General features: G+C 47.5%; 1 protein-coding gene across 1 annotated transcript; it reads left to right on the top strand.

Moving 5' to 3' along the window:
* Nucleotides 1-11,879: 11,879 nt before the first annotated feature.
* On the top strand, nt 11,880-15,823 carry Fitm2 (fat storage inducing transmembrane protein 2). The gene is made up of 2 exons (XM_004669303.2): nt 11,880-12,089; nt 14,524-15,823. Exons 1-2 carry the CDS (start codon nt 11,917-11,919, stop codon nt 15,137-15,139), a joined length of 789 nt encoding a protein of 262 aa, XP_004669360.2. The 5' UTR covers nt 11,880-11,916; the 3' UTR covers nt 15,140-15,823.
* Nucleotides 15,824-19,928: the final 4,105 nt, after the last annotated feature.

Below are 19,928 nucleotides of genomic sequence, written 5' to 3'. Positions count from 1 at the left end.
GTATAGAAAGCATGTAGAACTTATCTATCTATCTATCTACTTTTTTTGAGGTGGGGTCAGACACGTGTGTCACTTTGTACATCCGGCTTTACATGGGTACTGGGGAATTGAGCCAGGGCTGTCAGGCTTTTCAAGCAAGTGCCTTTAACCACTAAGCCATCTCCCAAGCTCACATATGGCATTTAATTGCAGTGCCAAGAAACCCCGGTATGCCTATACAAATACCCATACCTGTACAACATACAAATATATACATATATAGGTGTATGTGTGTGTGGGTGTGGGTGTGTATGTTTTTCGAGGTAGGGTTTCACTCTAGCCTAGACTGACCTGGAATTCACTCTGTAGTCTCAGGGTGGCTTTGAACCCATGGAGCTACTCTTACCTCTGCCTCCCGAGTGTGCCAGCACACCTGGTAATAATTTAAAAAAAGAAAGAAAGAAGAGACATTGGATGGACAGTATTTAATTTTACCTGTGCTTTAAAAAATATTTTTATTTATTTGACAGAGAAAGAAGGAGAGAGAGAGAGAGAATGGGTGCGCCAGGGCCTCCAGCCACTGCAAACACACTCCAGATGCATGCACCCCCTTGTGCATCCGGCTAATGTGGGTTCTGGGGAATTGAACCTGGGTCCTTTGGCTTTGCAGGCAACCACCTTAATGCCTCAGCCATCCCTCCAGCCCTTACCTCTGCTTTTGATCTCATGACACATCAAAGTGACAGTTTTACCTGTGTCTAAGCTGGAAACCTTCTATGGTCTTTTAGATATGCAGACAATTTTGGCCTTTACATCTTTAAAAATATTTTATTTATTTGTTTATAAGCAGAGAGAGAGAGAGAGAGAGAGAGAATGGGCACACCAGGGCCTCTAGCTGCTGCAAACAAACTCTAGATGCAATGTACCCCTTTGTGCATCTGGCTTTAGGTGAGTACTGGGGAATCAAATTTGTTTCCTTAGGCTTTGCCAGCAAGTACCTTAACTATTGAGCCTTCATCCCTCCAGCTCCTTTTACATTATTTATTTATTTATTGAGGTAGTGTCTCACTCTAGCCCAGGCTGACCTGGAATTCACTATGTAACCTCAGGCTGGCCTTGAACTCACAGCAATCTTTCTACCTCTGCCTCCCAAGTGCTGGGATTAAAAACATGTACCACCATGTCTGGCTCCTGGCCTTTACATTTTGGGGAGGGGGGGCGGTGGTGCATGCCTTTAATCCCAGCACTTGACATAGTGAATTACAGGGTCAGCCTGGGTTAGAGTGAGACCCTACCTCAACCCCCGCACCGATGGCCTTTACATTTAAAAAAATATTTATTTATTTGAGAGAGAGAGAATGGGCATGCCAGGGCCTCCAGCCACTGCAAACGAACTCCAGATATATGTGACACTGTGTGCATCTGGCTTATGTGGGTCCTGGGGAATCGAACTGTGGTCCTTTGACTTTGCAGGCAAGCACCTTAACCTCTAAGCCATTTCTCTAGCCCTGGCCTTTACATTTTTAAAAAATATGTTTTTAGCCAGACGTAGTGGTGCATGCCAGTGATCTCAGCATTCAGGAAGCAGAGGTGGGAGGATCACAGAGAGTTTGAGGCCACCCTGAGACTACATAGTGAATTCCAGGTCAGGCTAGGCTAGAGTGAAACCCTATCTAGAAAAAAAATTTTTTTTTTTAAATTTATTTGAGAGAGTGAGAGCAAGAGAGACTGAGAGGGGAGAGAGAGAGAGAATGGGCACGCCAGGGTCTTTGCCTTTGCAAATGAACTCCAGATGCATGTGCCACTGAGTGGATCTGGCTTTACATGCACGTACTGGGGAACTGACCCCAGACTGACAAGTTTGCAAGCATGTGTCTTTAACTGCTGAGACATCTCTCCATCCCCATTTACATTTTTTTTTTTAAGGAAGGGTCTCACTGTAGCCCAGGCTAACCTGGAACTCACTCTGTAGTCCAGGCTAGCCTTGAACTCATGGTGTCCTCTGACCTTAGCCTTCTGAGTGCTGGGGTTATAAGTGTGAGCCACCATGCCCTAACCTCATCTTTCTTTTTTCCATTTTGGAAAAAAAAAATTGAAACATTTTAGCTCAAGACAAAATCATGCCATCTAAAATAACAGAGCTTGGGTTGGAGAAATGGCTTAGTGGTTAAGGCACTTGCCTACAAAACCAACGGGCCCAGGACTCACGTAAGCCAGATGCACAGGGGGCTCACGCATCTGGAGTTCTTTTGCAGTGGCTGGAGGTCCTGGTACGCCCATTCTCTCTCTCTCTCTCTAAAATAAACGGGGAAAAAAACCAGACAGTATTGGGCTGGACAGATGGTTCAGTGGTTAAGGTACTTGCATGCAAAGCCTAACAACCTTGGTTCAGTTCCCAGGTATGTATGTAAAGCCAGATGCACAAATTGGTGAATGCATCTGGAGTTCATTTGCAGCAGCTGGAAGACCTGGCACACCCATTCTCTCTTCCTGTCTCTCTTCTCTCTATCTCTATCTCTATCTCTCTCTGCTTGCAAAAATAAATAAATAAAATAAAAAAGAGCTTAAGTAGACATATATCTTTATTATTGTTGTTATTATTATCATTATTATTATTATTTTGGTTTTTCGAGGTAGGGACTCTCTCTAGCCCAGGCTAACCTGGAATTCACTATGTCATCTCAGGGTAGCCTCGAACTCACAGTGATCCTTCTACCTCTGCCTCCTGAGTGCTGGGATTAAAGGTGTGAGACCCTACCTCAAACAAACAAACAAATGAAAAAAAAGTCTTTAGGGATAAGCATGTGGCTCGTTGTTACAATAGTTGTCTAGTATGCGCAAGGCCTGGGGTTCAAACCTGAGCACTGCCAAAGGGGGAGAAAATGAAAGAAAGATGAAGTAATGGCTTCAGTTATAGCCCAAGGAAATGACAATCAGACTGGACTCATCTACCCAAAGTGCATATATGGACTTTACTACCTGTTGGCTATTGCACATTATTTTGTGTGTGTGCGAAATTTATATAGCATTTATCTGAAACATGTTTTTAACAAAAACACCATAGTAAGTCATTGAAATCAAAGCCCATCCACAAATAACATGAAAATGTGGAGCCCTCAGAAATGGAGGAGTGTGTCAGGGATAATGTCTTGGTCTCTGCTGTTTTCCTCAGGCGGGAAATGAAGCCCAGAGTAGCCCATGTCCCCGTGGGGGACAGAGGATGTGTCTGGCTCTATAGCTCCGAGAGCTACTGTCACGCGGGATCGGCCTGTGTGCCCTGGAGGCGGAGATGGCCGGGCTGGCATAGCAGCATGCCAACTGAGGGAGGTAGCACATGGCTCTGATCTTATTTCCCCACCATTCAATGCATGCCAGGCATTTCTGGGCAGTCTGCCTTATAGCAACAGAATTGCTTCTGCTTCTTTCTTTGTGGTGTTCACCTGGTTTCATATCAGCCCATGTGGCTGCCACCATTTTGGCAGGTAAACTCAGGCTCTGAAAGCCACTGGTTATCCCAGCAATAGGGCAAGAGAGAGTGGGTTCAGTTACCTTGTTATAGCAGATAAGAAAGGTGAAAGAGGGGGCTGCAGGGATGGCTTGGTGCTTAAGGCGTTTGCCTGCAAAACCAAAGGACCCAGGTTCAGTTCCTCAGGACCCACATTCGCCAGATGCACAAGGGGGCGCATGCGTCTCGAGTTTGTCTGCACTGGCTGGAAGTCCTGGCACGCTCATTCTCTTTCCCCCTCCCCCTCTTTGTCTGCCAAATAAATTTTTAAAAAGAATAAATAAATAAAAGATGTGTATCACTTACTTTAAAAAAAAAAAAAAAGAAAGGTGAAAAAGAAAGAAATGCAATCATAGGGGAGGAATCAATCTACCGTGGTCAGGCTTGACCTTATACTAGGCTAGTCATTCAAGTTCTTTAGGAATAGAACTGTCAAACTCAGTTAATCTTGGGGGCCAGAGAGATGGCTCCTCAGTTAAAGGTAATTGCAGTTACTTGCAAAGCCTGATGGCCTGGGTTCGATTCCCCAGTGCCCATGTAAAGCCAGATGCACAAAGTGGAGTATGTATCTGGACTTTGTTTACAGTGGCAGGAGCCCTGCAGTTAAGAGCAGTCATCACCCCATTTCCCCAATAGCAGTTATGGTGACCTCTGAGAGGAAGGGAGATTAAAACACTACAGGAGGTAGTCAGTTTCTTTAGCTAGGCACACAAATATTATTTATATACAAGGAGAGAGAGAGAAAAAAAACATGTACCAGGGCTTCTTGTCACTGTAAACAAACTCCAGATACACATTCCACTCTCTCTCTCTGTCTCTTTCTGATAAATCAATCCTTTAAAAAAAAAAAAAGCACAGATGTAAAGCAGAGAAAAATTTTTTCTGGTACAAGAGAACTCTTATTTTGGAAATGCTTCTTTTTTTTTTTTTAAGAGTGAGAGAATGAGTGAAAGAAAATTGGCCCACCAGGGCCTCAGCCATTGAAATCAAAGTCGGGACACTTGTGCCACCTAATGGGCATGTGCGACCTTGCACTTGCCTCACCTTTGTGTGTCTGGCATACATGGGATCTGGAGAGAGATTGAACATGGATCCTTAGGCTTTTCAGGCAATCACCTTAACCACTAAGTCATCCCTTAAGTCTCCATCCCTTCTCATGTTTTTAAATTTATTTATTTATTTATTTGAGAGAGAGAAAGAGGAGGAGGGGGTGGGGCGCACCAGGGCCTCCAGCCACTGCAAATGAACTCCAGACTCATGTGCCCCCGTGCATCTGGCTTACATGGGTTCTGGAGAGTTGAACCAGGATCCTTTGACTTTGCAGGCAAATAACTGCTAAGCCATCTCTCCAGCCCCTTGTTTCTCATTTTTTAAAAATATTTTATTTATTTATTTATTTGAGAGAAAGAGAACGGGAGAGGAAGAGGCAGATAGAGAGAGAAGGGACACACCAGGGCCTCCAGCCATGAATTCCAGCAAATGAACTCCAGATGCATTTGCCACCTTGTGCATCTGGCTTTACATGGGTGGGTACTAGGGAATTGAACCTGGGTCCTTAGGCTTCATAAGCAAGTGCTTTAACCTTTAGGTCATCTCTCCAGCCTTGTTTCTCATTTTTAGTTTTCTCCCCCTGGAAGTTTGTTAAGAAGTATGTAGTAAGAGTAACTTTATTTGGTTTGATTGAACTTGTAAACTAGGAGAGAGAGAGAGAGAGAGAGAGAGAGGGAGAGATTGAGAGAGAGAGAAAGGAGTTGCTGTGGAGATGAACACTCCTCTGGCTGGCTGGCCATGGTCTGCAGCCCAGCTGTTTCCCTCCCCCACTTCCCTTCTCTCCCTCCCAGAGGGAATTTTTTCACTGGCTCCAGCCAACAGGAGAGCACTGCTGAGCCCTCTTCCTGGAATGACCGCTTCCCACTGCGCCTCTATTTGTCCACTGGCCAAGCCTCAGGACCTGCTTTCAGAGAGAATTCAGCTCTTCCAAGAACTTTCCCCCGACCCTCCCTTCTCCTGCAGGGCCCCAAGCTTCTTGGCCAGGCCCGTCATCATCCATCTCGGCAGCTTCCAGACTCTGTGGACCACAGGGCACCTTTCACAGACATTCGTAATCTTGGGAGCTCCTTAACGTCAAAGAAGTGATCGTTTCATAGTGGTTACTTTTGGTTCTTTCTTTGCTGTTTATAAAGAAGCAATTTAGAATAAAATTATTTCCCTTTGATCACTGTATTAGTAATGATTATTTAGGCTGGGGATAGAGCTCCATGGTAGAGTGTTTACTTAGCATGCACAGGGCCCTGGGCTTGAGCCCTAGCACCAAAAAAAAAAAAAAAAAAAAAAAAAAACAACCCAGTAATAATCCCTTAATTTATTCAGCAGTAAAATATTTCTCAGTGCTTAGTGGAGCCAGATGCCATACTAAACGCTGGGATGTGTCAGTGAACCAAACAGATGTGTCATTCCCCATCTGATGGGGCTGGCATCGAAGGATGAGAAACAGAAATTAAATAAATGAATAAGTAAATTATTAGTTATAATTTAGAGGCCAGGTGTGGTGGCACAGGCCTGTAATCCCAGCATTTGGGAGATGGGAGGTCAGAAGTTCAACGTCATCTTTAGCTACAAATCAAGTTTGAGGCCAGCCTAGGATACATGACACATGGTCTCAAAACCAAACCAAACACAACCAAAACCCAGAATAGACAACAAGCAACTCATCCCCAAATTATATACCTTAATTTTTTTTTTTTTTTTGAGCCAGGTCTTACTTTGTACAGCCCAGGCTATCCTGAACTCACCATAGAGACCAGGATGACCTTTAACCCATGGTGATCCACTTGCCTCAGCCTCCCAAGTGCTGGGATTACAGGCACGAGCCAGCATACCTGACTTTTAAATAAAATCTTTGAGCTGGCGTGGTGGTGCCTGTCTTTAGTTCCAGCACTCCAGAGGCAGAGGTAGGAGGAACATTGTGAGTTCAAAGCCACTCTGAGAATATATAGTGAATTCCAGGTCAGCCTGGGCTACAGTGAGACCCCAGAGAGAGAGAGAGAGGGAGATTGGGAGAGAAATACTCTGGGACCTCCTAGCAGAATTTTATTCCCTCATGAGCCTATGTGTGTGTGTGTATATATATATGTGTGTGTGTGTGTGTGTGTGTGTGTGTGTGTTGTTGTTGTTGTTGTTGTTGTTTTGTTTTGTTTTGTTTTTCAAGGTATGGTCTCCCTCTAGCCCAGACTGACCTGGATTTCACGATATCGTCTCAGGGTGGCCTCAAACTCACAGCTGGGATTAAATGCATGCATCACTATACCTGGCTTACAATTTACTTCTTATTGTTTTTGCTTTTCTAAAGTTTTTTTTTTTTTTTTAGAGTAGCTCACTCTTTTTTTTTTTTAATTTTTATTTATTTATTTATTTGAGAGCGACAGACACAGAGAGAAAGACAGATAGAGGGAGAGAGAGAATGGGCACGCCAGGGCTTCCAGCCTCTGCAAATGAACTCCAGACGCGTGCGCCCCCTTGTGCATCTGGCTAACATGGGACCTGGGGAACCGAGCCTCTAACCGGGGTCCTTAGGCTTCACAGGCAAGCGCTTAACTGCTAAGCCATCTCTCCAGCCCAGCTTTTCTAAAGTTTTTAAAAAATTTATATTGATTTATGAAGACAGGAGAGAATGAGAGAGAGAGAGAGTGAGTGCATGCTAGGGCCTCTAGCTCTTGCAAACGAACTCCAGGTGCATGCACTATCACGTGCATTTGGCTTACATGGAGCCTGGAAAATCAAACCTGGGTCCTTAGGCTTTGCAGGCAAGTGCCTTAACCACTAAGCAATCTCTCCAGCCCATGTTGTTACTGTTTTTGAGGTAGAGTCTCACTCTAGCCCAGGCTGACCTGGAACTCACTCTGTAGTGTTAGGCTGGCTTCTAACTCACAGCAATCTTCCTACTTTTGCCTCCAGAATGTCAGAATTAAAGGCCTGTGCCACCACACCCTGCCTGCACATATATTTCTTTTTAAGGGCAGTTGTGCCTCTTTAGGAGCACTTTAAAAAAAAAAATTCACTTATTTGCAAGGAAAGAGGGAGAGGCACTGCTTCTAATAGGTACAGAAAAGTGAAGGATGAAAACTGACACCAGGTGGTACCACTGAGGTATCAGGAGGAAACTGCTATTTGTGGTCATCTGTCTCCCCCTGGTGGACAAAGATCTCCTCGCCCCAACCCCTTGTATCATTATAAAATCAATTCAGTGAGTCATGAGCAGCAGCTCCCCACTCCACTTCCAGAGACTGACCCTAGCCTTGAACATGCCAGGTAAGCTCTCAACCACTGAACTAGAGCCCCAGACTTTCCATTTCCTCCCTCGCTCCCTTCCTTCCTCCCCCTTTCTCTCTCTCTTTCTTTCTCTCTTTTTTTTATTTTTTATTTATTTGAGAGCGACAGACACAGAGAGAAAGACAGATAGAGGGAGAGAGAGAGAATAGGCGCGCCAGGGCTTCCAGCCTCTGCAAACGAACTCCAGACGCGTGCGCCCCCTTGTGCATCTGGCTAACGTGGGACCTGGGGAACCAAGCCTCGAACCGGGGTGCTTAGGCTTCACAGGCAAGCGCTTAACCGCTAAGCCATCTCTCCAGCCCTCTTTCTCTTTTTCAAGGTAGGGTCTCACCTGGAATTCACTAAGTAGTCTCTCCTACCTCTGCCTCCCCAGAGCTGGGATTAAAGGCATGCACCTCCCACACCTGGCTCTTTTTCTTTTTAAATAAGTCTCAGTGTTGCCTGGGCTGGCCTTGAGCTTAATCCTGATCCTCTACCTCAGCCTCCGTAGTAGCTAGGATTACACCTGCACCGCCATGCCTGGCCCCATGACCGGCATTTTAAAAAACTGATTGAACTTATAACTGAGTAGAAAATACCACAGTGTGTCACACATCGTATAAGCATATTCTGCCATGAACTATCATTAAACTATATCAAAAACTATAACTATTTATCTACAAACACCTATATGGCATACACACACATACATATATATACATATATATGTATATATTTTTAGGTAGGGTATCACTCTAGCTCATGCTGACCTGGCTTGCCTTGAACTCACAGCAATCCTCCTAGTTCTGCTATCAAGTGCTGGGATTAAAGGCGTGCTCCATCATGCCCAACAGCTGTATGTTTTTCTTTTAATTTTTGTAATTTATTTGAGAATGACAGAGAGAGAAAAAGGCAGAGAGAGAGAGGGAGAGAGAGAGAGAAAGAGGGAGAGGGAGAGAGAGAGAGAAAGAGGGAGAGGGAGAGAATGGGCTCGCCAGGGCTTCTAGGCACTGCAAATGAATTCCAGATGTGTGTGCTCCCTTGTGCATCTGGATAACGTGGGTCCTGGGGAATCAAGCCTCGAACCGGGGTCCTTTGGCTTCACATGCAAGTGCTTAACCGCTAAGCTATCTCTCCAGCCCGAGCTGTATGTTTTTACATGTGCATTAGATCACAGTGGTTTGTTGATAAATGTTTAATAAGATCTCTGAAGGAACATGTATAAGTTTGTACATGTGTAAGATTATTATACATTTTCAATATATAAAGAAAAGTTCTTAATATAAGGACGGTGCAGAAGAGAACTTGCATGTAACACAATATACAATTCCCTTCACCACGTGAGGATCCAGCTAAGAGGTGCTGCTTGTGGGTCATCAGATGCTAAGTCTGTCTTCAGTTTGGACTATTCAGCCTCTGGAAATATGAATAATACATTCCTGAGCTTAGAGCAGAAACAGAAAATCTTCATTGTAAATGCAGCACTTTGGTGCTTATAGAAAGCTGTTTACTGATTTTTGCTGGACTCTTTCAATTCAACCTTTTTTTATTGAGGTACGGTCTTGGTCTAGCCCAAGCTGACCTACAATTTACTATGTAGTCTCAGGGTGGCTTCTAACTCACAGTGATTCACCGACCTCGGCCTCCCAAGTTTCAACCATGTTTTGACCAATGCAGTTACATCCCTATGTAAACAGTCAATGACCAAAGAAAGCCCTGATTTTGCAGTACGTGCCAGTTTTGTCAGTGTAAAAAGATCCACCTGCTGATTTCATCTTCCCAGGTGACAACGGCTATGGAAAGAGAGCACTCACACAGGAATAATAGGTGGGAGTAACCTCTAGCTTAGACGGTGATAAAACATAGTAAACACTCGGGAGGCAGAGGTAGGAGGATCACCGTGAGTTCAAGGCCACCCTGAGACTCCATAGTGAATTCCAGGTCAGCCTGGGCTAGAGTGAAACCTTACCTCGAAAAAAAAAAAAAAAAAACAACATAGTAAAAGCAATAGGTTTTAAGTGTTTGTTAGTTTATATAATACACTGGCTAAGAAAGGACTCATGGTTGGGAAACCCTGACTCAGACACCCATTGTAGGGCTGGGGCTTAGTTTTATTACAAAACTGAGTGAGTCACTGACACCTCATGGGTGTTCTATTAACTCCCAACATCAGCATGTTCATTCAACAACATAACTGTTTTAAATGAAAATAAATTCAATAATGGAAAAAAGTTCGAGACAAGGTCTCATGTGTCCCAGGATAGCCTCTAAAGTCACGGGCTGCCGCAACTGGTGCATGCGGGACTTGTGGTCAAACTCCAGCCTTCCTGCACACTCCCAAGAACAATTTAAAACACAAGTTGAGCTGAACCTGAGCAATCATGAGGCTGAGGCAGGAGGATTGTTGGAGGCTAGCCTGAAGTATATAGTATGTTCCAAATCAGCTTGGGGTAAAGTGAGCTCTTTCTTAAAATTTTATTTATTTATTTATTTATTTGATGGAGTAAAAGAGAGAGAGAGAGAGAGAGAGAAAGAATGGGCACCCCACGGCCTGCAGCCACTGCAAATGAATTCCAGCCGCATGTGCCCCATTGTGCATCTGGCTAACGTGGGTCCTGGGGAATCGAACCTGGGTCCTTTGGCTTTTCAGGCAAACGCCTTAACCACTAAGCCATCCCTCCAGCCCTAAAGTGAGATCTTAAACAAACTAAATAAATCAAGGAATAAACAAGCAAAATAATAAAGAATGTAGATTTAATCATTATTATGGATTTTCTTTCTTATTTATTTATTAAAGAAAAAAGCAGATAGAAAGAATGAGAATGTGCCAGGCTGCTGTCAATGAACTGCAGACACATGTGCTACCTTGTGATTCTGACTTATGTGGGTACTGTGGAATCGAATGGCTAAGCCATCTCTCCGGACTGCAAACAGAGAGAGGAGGAAGGGAGAGAATGGGTGCCAGGGTCTCTAGCTGCTGCAAACAACCTTCAGGTGCATGCACCACTTTGTGCTTCTTGCTATATGTGGGCACTGAGGAATCAAACCTTGGGTCGTTAGGCTTTGCAGGCAAGAGCCTTAACCGCAGAGCCATCTCTCCAGCCCTGGATTTATCTTCTAATTAAACTTCTTTTTTTTTTAATTTTTATTTTTTTATTTATTTGAGAGCAACAGAGAAAGACAGATAGAGGGAGAGAGAGAATGGGCGCGCCAGGGCTTCCAGCCTCTGCAAACGAACTCCAGACGCGTGCGCCCCCTTGTGCATCTGGCTAACGTGGGACCTGGGGAACCGAGCCTCGAACCGGGGTCCTTAGGCTTCACAGGCGAGCGCTTAACCACTAAGCCATCTCTCCAGCCCTAATTAAACTTCTTATATCTCATCTGTACACCTGCACCATCATAAGAAAGCCCAGAGTCCATTAACGAGCTCTTGGGAAAGAGTGGATCCCTCTGTCTCCATTTTGCATAGAAGAGAACTGAGCGTGATGGAGGCGTCTGCAAAAGAGACTAAGTGATGCTTTGGCCACTGCTCCTATCCCTACGCAACTACATTTATTCTTTTTTTTTTTAATTTTTTATTTATTTATTTGAGAGCGACAGACAGAGAGAGAAAGACAGATAGAGGGAGAGAGAGAGAATGGGCGCGCCAGGGCTTCCAGCCTCTGCAAACGAACTCCAGACGCGTGCGCCCCCTTGTGCATCTGGCTAACGTGGGTCCTGGGGAACCGAGCCTCGAACCGGGGTCCTTAGGCTTCACAGGCAAGCGCTTAACCGCTAAGCCATCTCTCCAGCCCCTACATTTATTCTTTCCCATCTTCCAACGAGTACTCCCACAAGCGCTCTATTTCCAGACCAGAGCCAAGTCTCAGAGCCCAGGCAGAACTTGACAGTACTCGCCTCGCGTCGCCTGGAGGCGGGCGAGTAAAACCGAGACACAGGGGGCGAAGGAAGTTGTAGAACCTCACCTCGCAGTGGCCGCTAGTGGCCGCCAGAGGGCGCCCGGGCGCCACCCCGAGGGGGCGGAGCCTGAAGGGGGCGTTGCGTCACCGGCCTGGGGAAAAAAAAAGGCAAAGACGGTGGCCGAGAGGGCACAGGGTGGCGGACGGTGGCCGCGGAGGTCCGCCATGGAGCACCTGGAGCGCTGCGCGTGGTTTCTCCGCGGGACGCTGGTGAGAGTGGCGGTGCGGCGCTACATGCCCTGGGCGCTGGTGGCCAGCATGCTGGCGGGCTCGCTTCTTAAGGAGCTGTCGCCGCTGCCCGAGAGCTACCTCAGCAACAAGCGCAACGTCTTCAACGTGTGAGTGCCACCCCGCCGCCCCGCGGGCAGAAGCCGGGCTCGCTGCGGCGGTGGACGAGTCCCCGGGAGGGAGGTCCTTCTGCCCGTGGTGACAGCTAGTGTCCCCGGCACCGCGTGCTTGGGGATTCAGCCGGGACAGCCTGGGCACAGCGGGGCACTGAGTTGTCTGGATGTAGGGCCACGGAGTGGGCTGGAGGCTGCTGAACCAGCCCGTGTCGCCTCTGCCCTCACCTCTCCTTGGAGTTAGGAGCTGGCCCCTGGCCTGTTTGGGAGATGTCACCTCCTTCCCGCCTGGCCCGTGTCTGCTACCATTCCTCCAGCACCGCTACTTTTATCTTTTAAAAACCAGCCACCACCAGGCTACATGATAGGATTTTTTTTGCCCCCATGTCCCCATACTAGTTAGAGTGACAGCCTGGTATCTGTGACCTTTCCCCTGGAACTCCTTGGACTTTCTCAGTCATCCAAAGTGCATGGCAGTTGTCCAGCAAAGCAATCCCAGCTGGGCACTTTGGGACAGCCTAACTCCACCCACCCACTTCTTTTCTTCTGACACTCCTGTATTCCCCCCCCCACACACACACACACAACCAACCAACCAAACAAACCCTCTTGCAGCCATACAGGGAACGTGTAGTTGCTCTCTTAATGTGAGCCTCATGCTTCAGAAGTGGTGTTCCCAGCATCCCCAGAGTCTGCCCAACTCTGGCTACCTATTTAAAATCCTGCTTTCTCTCCCTGGCCATTCTTGTCAGATAGCCAGCAGGTCTTGACTCTTACAAAGCTCTCTTATCGATGCCAGCAAAGGTCTTAGTGACGGGCTCCGTGGGTGGTGTCTGTGAAACCACTGGGATCTAGCTAGGAAAGAGGCATTCTGTCCTTGGCCGGCCTTCATCCTCACCCACCCTCAGCAGTTGAGCTAAGAATAGAGTATGAGGGTGAAAGTGGCCTCAAGTCTCTTTCATGTGTGTTTTCCACTGTGCCACCTCTCATGAGCACAAGGGAGGCGGGCAGGGCAGGGCAGCTGCCCTGATGAGCCAGGAACCCAGCAGCCTGGCACACCAGTCCCTGTTGTTTAAGGGTAACCATAGACTCTGATGGTTTGTTCCAAGACACGGTGCTGATTAGTGGGAGGAGACTGGTGGTGACTCATTGGATCTGGAAGGGATCTTGAAATCCACCTGGTGCCCTCGGCTGAAGAAACTGAGGCCTGAGCCCTCAAGATGTAGCAACAAGTAGTGTCAGAGCCAGAATTTGAACCCTGCCCTGTAGATTGAAGTAAAGCCCTTTGTTCCGAGGCTTGTCTGCTATATAGGAAAGAGCAGTGGTATGGCGGGACAGGCATGGGCTGTGGGGCTGGCCAAAGTGGGACTTGAAGGTGTGTGTGTTTAGCAAAGTACAGATTCCATCTGTAAAACAGGACAAATGACCCGGTCCTCCCAGACTCATTGTTCGATAGAAAGTGAATGTGTTCAAGGTCGTCAGTCTGGGCTCGAGCATGACCCTGCCTTGAAAAACCAAAACAAGCAAACAAACAAACAAGAAAGTGAATGTGTATGAAAGCTCTGGCCTTGGCTTTGTTTGTTTTTAATTAATTAATTAATTTGAGAGTAACAGACGGAGAAAGGCAGATAGAGAGAGAGAGAAAAGGCACGCCGGGGCCTCCAGCCGCTGCAAACGAACTCCAGACGGGTGCGCCTCCTTGTGCATCTGGCTAACATGGGTCCTGGGGAGTTGAGCCTCGAACCGGGGTCTTTAGGCGTCACAGGCAAGCGCTTAACCGCTAAGCCATCTGTCTAGCCCTTATTTTGTTCTTTTGTGGTAGGGTCTCACTCTAGCCCAGGCTGACCTGGAATTCACTATGTAGTCCCAGGGTGGCCTCAAACTCAGGGCGATCCTTCTACCTCTGCCTCCTGAGTGCTGGGATTAAAGGCATGTACTACCATTCCTGGCTTTTTCCCCCCCTTGCTTTTCTGAGCAAATAAAACAGCACTAAAACCTCAGGCCCTAAATGATTTTTTTTTTTTTTCCTTGAAGCAGGATCTCATTCTAGCCTAGGCTGACTTGGAACACACTCTGTAGTTTGAGGCTGGCTTCAAATTCAGAGTGCTCCTCCTACCTCAGCCTCCCCAGTGCTGGGGTTAAGTGCATGCACCACCATGCTGGGCTCCTAAATAGGTCTGAATCCTAGTCTGCCACGGATGACCTCCACTTTGGCATGACACCCCTGTGCCTCATTTTCCTCATCTATAAAGTGGGGCTGTCACCTCATAGACTTAAGGATTAAATAGTTGAAGTGCCTCACGCACGGTGAGGGCTCGGGCCCGGCAGCTGATGGACCGGCAGCTTTGCTCGGGTTCCTTCCCCCCCGGGAGCCTAGAGACCTGACCCAGGCTGACGGTGTTTCTTCACTTGCACTTTCCTCCTCTGTCAGGTATTTTGTTAAACTGGCCTGGGCCTGGACATTCTGTCTCCTCCTGCCTTTCATTGCCCTCACCAACTATCACCTGACGGGCAAGGCCGGCCTGGTCCTGCGGAGGCTGAGCACGCTGCTCGTGGGCACGGCCATCTGGTACGTCTGCACGGCCCTGTTCTCCAACATCGAGCACTACACAGGCAGCTGCTACCAGTCGCCGGCCCTGGAGGGGGTCAGGAAGGAGCACCGGAGCAAGCAGCAGTGCCACCGGGAAGGGGGCTTCTGGCACGGCTTTGACATCTCTGGCCACTCCTTCCTGCTGACCTTCTGCGCCCTCATCATCGTGGAGGAGATGGCCGTGCTGCACGCGGTGAAGACGGACCGCGGCCACGCCCTGCACGCGGCCATCACCGCTTTGGTCGTCGCCCTGGGCCTGCTGACCCTCATTTGGGTGTGGATGTTTCTGTGCACAGCGGTTTATTTCCATGACATGTCACAGAAAGTGTTTGGTACCCTGTTTGGTTTGCTGGGCTGGTATGGGACTTACGGGTATTGGTATCTGAAGTCCTTTTCCCCGGGACTTCCTCCCCAGTGTTCCAGTTTGAGTCTGAAGCAAGATAGTTACAAGAAATAAAAGAGAGACGGCATGGAGGGAGAGGGGCCCGGCAGGACAACGGCTGAGGTATTTTCCACGTGCTTTGTTCAGTTCCTGGCTGAAGGGTCATTCCCACTTCAGACAAGAAGCTTACCAGACAGTTTGTGGGGTGGGCCGGAGTCTAGCGAGCAGTTTCGTCCTCAGGCTCTTCTTGGGGACGTGGGTACCAGCATTCCCATCCAGGCACTTTTTGTCTCTGGCAAGACTTGACCTTAGCATGAAATACTCTTTTGTCCCCAGAGGGAAGAGTGAACGCTCAGTGAAGGGACAAAATTGGGAAGCTTCTGTTACGTGGCTCAACGGGAGCCTTGGACTCCTGCTCTCTCCCTGGTTCTAGTTCTCTTTAGAGTGTAGTGGCCGTGTTAATGCTGTATTTTAACAGTGTTTTCCCCTGGTCGATTTTTGCCTCGGCATTTCATCCTGGCAGGGTTTTTTATAAAACACTCCATGCCTCAAAGCTACTCTCGGGCTGTAGGAGTCTCCTTCCTGGATTGCTGGCCGGTGCCCTGGCTGTGATTAGGGAATCACTACAGGGCCTGGATGATTTTTATGTAGCAAACAATGATAACTCTGTCTATTGTCATATGTTGGGTTTTGGAGCAATAAGATTACTGTTTTGTCCTCCTGGATTCCGAATGAGCACGTTCTCAGTTTTTTTGAATAGCAAAGGTGGCCTTTGTCCTTTGTTGACACAGAGCTCCAGTGCTGCACGTGGGCATGTGGCAATTGTTTTGATCTGTGTTTTTTGTTTTTTTTTAAGAACACTAACTTTTTAAAAAACAAAACAAAACTTGGCATTGTAGTATTAAATTCCATCTCATGGGGTGGTTTCCTCTGCTAGGATAACTGGAAAGTAGACATCTTAATAATTGGTAAATCTTAAGCTGAATCAGAATGGTTTTGCAAAGTGCCTGTCACTTTTGCAGAGCAACCACTTATCACTGCTGTGGACTGAGCAGGGCTCTGGGGGTCATGGTTAGTGCCTTGGCCCCTGTGCTGGGGCCCCAGGCATTTTTGCCTTTGGACAAGATTATGGTAATTGAAAAATGAAGTAAAATGTCTGCCTCTGATGCAAGGCACCAGCCTGTGTGCAAAGGCATCTTTATTAAACGGCCTTGTGACTTTAGATCCTCCTCCTCTTACTTGCCCCAGCAACACAGTAACGCAAAACCCAGGCCTAGAAATCAGTCAAGGTTTGACTTCTTCCCTGCATCGCCTCCCAGTTTCAACACTGTCGTTCTGTGGCCTTCACCGAGAACTCTGGGAAGGGTTAGAAGTCTTGTCACACGTGCCGCACCAGCACGGTCCCACTCTGATAACATGAGCTCTCTCCTTTCACAGATTATCTCCTTAAGCCTTTCAAACTGAAACCCTGGCCTTTTGGACAATAGTCCTCAAAGCCAATTGACCCCCTCTTCCTGAAGAGCTGGGTAATAGCTTTAACTGATAGCTACCATGACTGCCTGGCTCAAGCATAAGTTGTTAGGAACTTGGTAAATCTTGAGCATAATTTATATGTATATATATATATATATATGGATGTATTTAAAATATCTGTTTCATATCCCACTGAGTTATAGATCAGCTTTTGGATTAAACCCAAGATGTGAGATGTCCCCAGAGGGGGAACAGAGGCAGTGAGGTGTCACCATGGTGCTTTGGCAAGATGTGGAAAGAGGACATTAACAGCCCTGGTGTTTCTTTCCACCCAGCTGGGGCTGGTCGCAGGGGTTGAAGTCTCTCCTATGTTTCATGGTCATCTCCAGAAGTATAAAGGTATGGGGTAACAATGTGACAATGGTGTCCAGACATTTTTCTCATGTGCTCTGACCCAGGCTTCATGTCAAGTTGACAACTTAAGAGAACTCTGAGTTACTAGCCTTCTGTACCCACTGGGCTTCCACCACACGCTCATTGCTGGCACCTCCTTCTCCACCCCCCCCTTTTTAAAAAAAAGAAAACTTTCAGTGTCAGGGATGGAACACAGGTCTTTGTGCCTATTTGCCAAGCCATCTACCTCTGAGCTGTACTGTCTTTCCCTTGGCACCCTTTCCCTCTCATGATCATGCCCTCCCTGTGTGAGACAGCAGGGCCTAGGTGAGATGGGCATGAGACAGGGGTTTGAATGTTGGCCTCACTTCCAGTAGCCATATGACCACGTGGTCAAGCCTTGGCTTCCTCCTCTGTAAACATTAAAGGAAATGACAGGGCCGAGCACAGGTGCTTAGCAGACAGTGATCCCCTCACCTTCTTTCCCTCCACAGCCTTTGGAATGTTCTGCTTCTAGAGAAGGCAGAGAGACCAACATATTTTTTTTTTTGGCAGGTCATTTGGAGCCTGCGTCCCCCCTTGAAACAGCCCCCTCTCATCTTCGGGAAAGTGCCCATCCTCCCAGATGCTGAGCAGGAGGCTGGGGGCCTCTGACCAGAGTCCTGACGGGCATGTTTGCTTCTGTGCTGGGGGGTTCTCACTCCCACGTGCACTGTCACCGTCTGGCTCCCAGGTTGTGCTTAGAGCATGGCTCTTGTCACTGTCATGTACGCACAGGTCCATGTGTAAACAAGCAATTAAAGTACACTGGAGATCACGGAACCCCACATTCCAGTTTCCTGTGTTCCTTTCTTTCTTTCTTTCTTTCTTTCTTTCTTTTTTTTTTTTTTTTTTTTTTTTGGTTTTTCAAGGTAGGGTCTCACTCTAGTCCAGGCTGACCTGGAATTCACTATGTAGTCTCAGGGTGGCCTCGAACTCATGGCGATCCTCCTACCTCTCCTCCCGAGTGCTGGGATTAAAGGCGTGCGCCACCACGCCCGGCTCCTGTGTTCCTTTCTAATACTCCAAGGGAAGCCCAGCACACCTCAGGCCACTTTTGAAGAATGGATCTTCCTGGAGTTAATTACTCTTCTAGCAGGTACTATGTGGCTGGGAATACTCTGGCCTGGCCTTTTCACCTAAACCCTGTGTCCTAAGTGTAGATATTTTTCAGCCTGCCTTTTTTTCCGAGGTAGGGTCTTGCTCTAGCCCAGGCTGACCTGGAATGCACTCTGTATTCATTCTCAGGGTGGGTGACCTCGAACTCATGGTGATCCTCCTACCTCAGCCTCCCAAGTGCTGGGACTAAAGGTGTGCACCACTACACGTGGTTGGGTTTTTGTTTTTGTTCTTTTTTTATTTTATTTTGAGGTCTCACTCTTAACCCAGGCTGACCTGGAATTTACTATGTAGTCTCAGGTTAGCCTTGAACTTGCAGTGATCCTCCTACCCTTGTCTCCCAAGTGCAGGAATGATTAAAGATGTGCATCACCAGGGCAGGCTCACTCGTTGGTCTGACCTGCTTGGCAACTGTAGCAGTGTGTGTCAAAAGCTTGCTGGATCCAAGATTAGAATCTGTTCTCAGTGTGTTGGTGTGTCCCAGCCTTTCAGCAGCAGGCACCCTCTGGATTCACACTGCAAGCTGGGTGAAAGGGAGGGACCTCCCCCGCAGGAGAGCACGTTGCAGTCTGTCCTCCCCCAGCTAAAGCTGTGTGCTGGCCTTTCAGAGACGAATCTGACACACGTCTGCGTCGTGGGGCAGAGCCAGTCCCGCAGTAACGTGGTCTGAGTGTTGGGCAAGGTGAGGGGCCTGAGGACAGAGCAGCGTAACCGTCTGTCCTGGGGCACCCACGCTTGTTTTCTTGGAAGGTAAGATTCTTTTGTTTTTGTTTTTGGTGTGTGTGTGTAGCATGTATGGTGCACATGTGTGTGAAGATGCATGTGTACAAAGCACACAGGTACGGAGGCCTGAGGAAGGTGTCGGGAGTTCTTGGTGCCTCTTCACCTGTTTCTTGGAGACAGTCTCTCACTGAACCTGGACCAGTGAGCTCCAGCGCACCTTCTGCCTCTGTCACCCTTAGGAGTGTGGCAATAGGCACGTTTATTTATTTGAGAGAGAGAGAGGCAGATAGAGAACGGACATGCCAGAAAACGAACTCCAGATGCATGTGCCACCTTGTGCCTCTGGCTTTATGTGAATACTGGAAAATCGAACCTGGGTCCTTTGGCTTTGCAGGCAAGTGCCTTAACGTCTAAACCATCTCTCCAGCCCCTCATTTATACAGCTGAATAAAACTCCATTGTGTAATTATGCCATGTCTTCATTATCCACTCATTACAGCAGACTTTTTTTTTTTTTTTTTTTTTTTTTTTGAGGCAGTGTCTTGCTCTAGCCCAGGCTGACCTGGAATTCACTATGCAGTCTCAGGGTGGCCTCGAAACTCACAGCAGTCCTCTTACCTCTGCCTCCCAAATGCTGGGATTAAAGGCGAGTAGCCTGGCGCAGGCTGCTTTTGATAACCACCAAGAAGGTAGGTTAAGGGACACTCCATGTAGCTTTGACATTTGGGGAGTTGTTCTGGTACCCTGTAATGCATTGTTTGGGGAAGGTGGTTGTTAAATAAGCAGTACAGAGCTCAGGCACTCATGCCTTAGGGAACGGGTGGTAACTCAGTCTTTGTTTAGATGGTGACCCGCGAGTGCCACACTTCACACGTGTGTACCACGCCACCTCACTGCAGGGTGCAAAACACACCCAGGAAGATTTCAGTACAGTTGTCTGTAAGAATGAAAACTGTCAAGCACTTAAATGTCAGTCACATAAATGATAGTAACTCCCTATGAGTAACTGAATGCAATCACTACAAATCACTATAGACCCCGGAGGCAGAAGGATCTTGGCCTGTGCAGGTATGGGTCCTTGGCTCGTTTCTGGGATTAATAGTGGGATTCATAGTGC

Source organism: Jaculus jaculus, chromosome 8, assembly GCF_020740685.1.
Source record: "Jaculus jaculus isolate mJacJac1 chromosome 8, mJacJac1.mat.Y.cur, whole genome shotgun sequence".
NCBI lineage: Eukaryota > Metazoa > Chordata > Mammalia > Rodentia > Dipodidae > Jaculus > Jaculus jaculus.
Note: the sequence above shows the minus strand (reverse complement) of the source record. Positions and strands in the feature narration are given on the sequence as shown.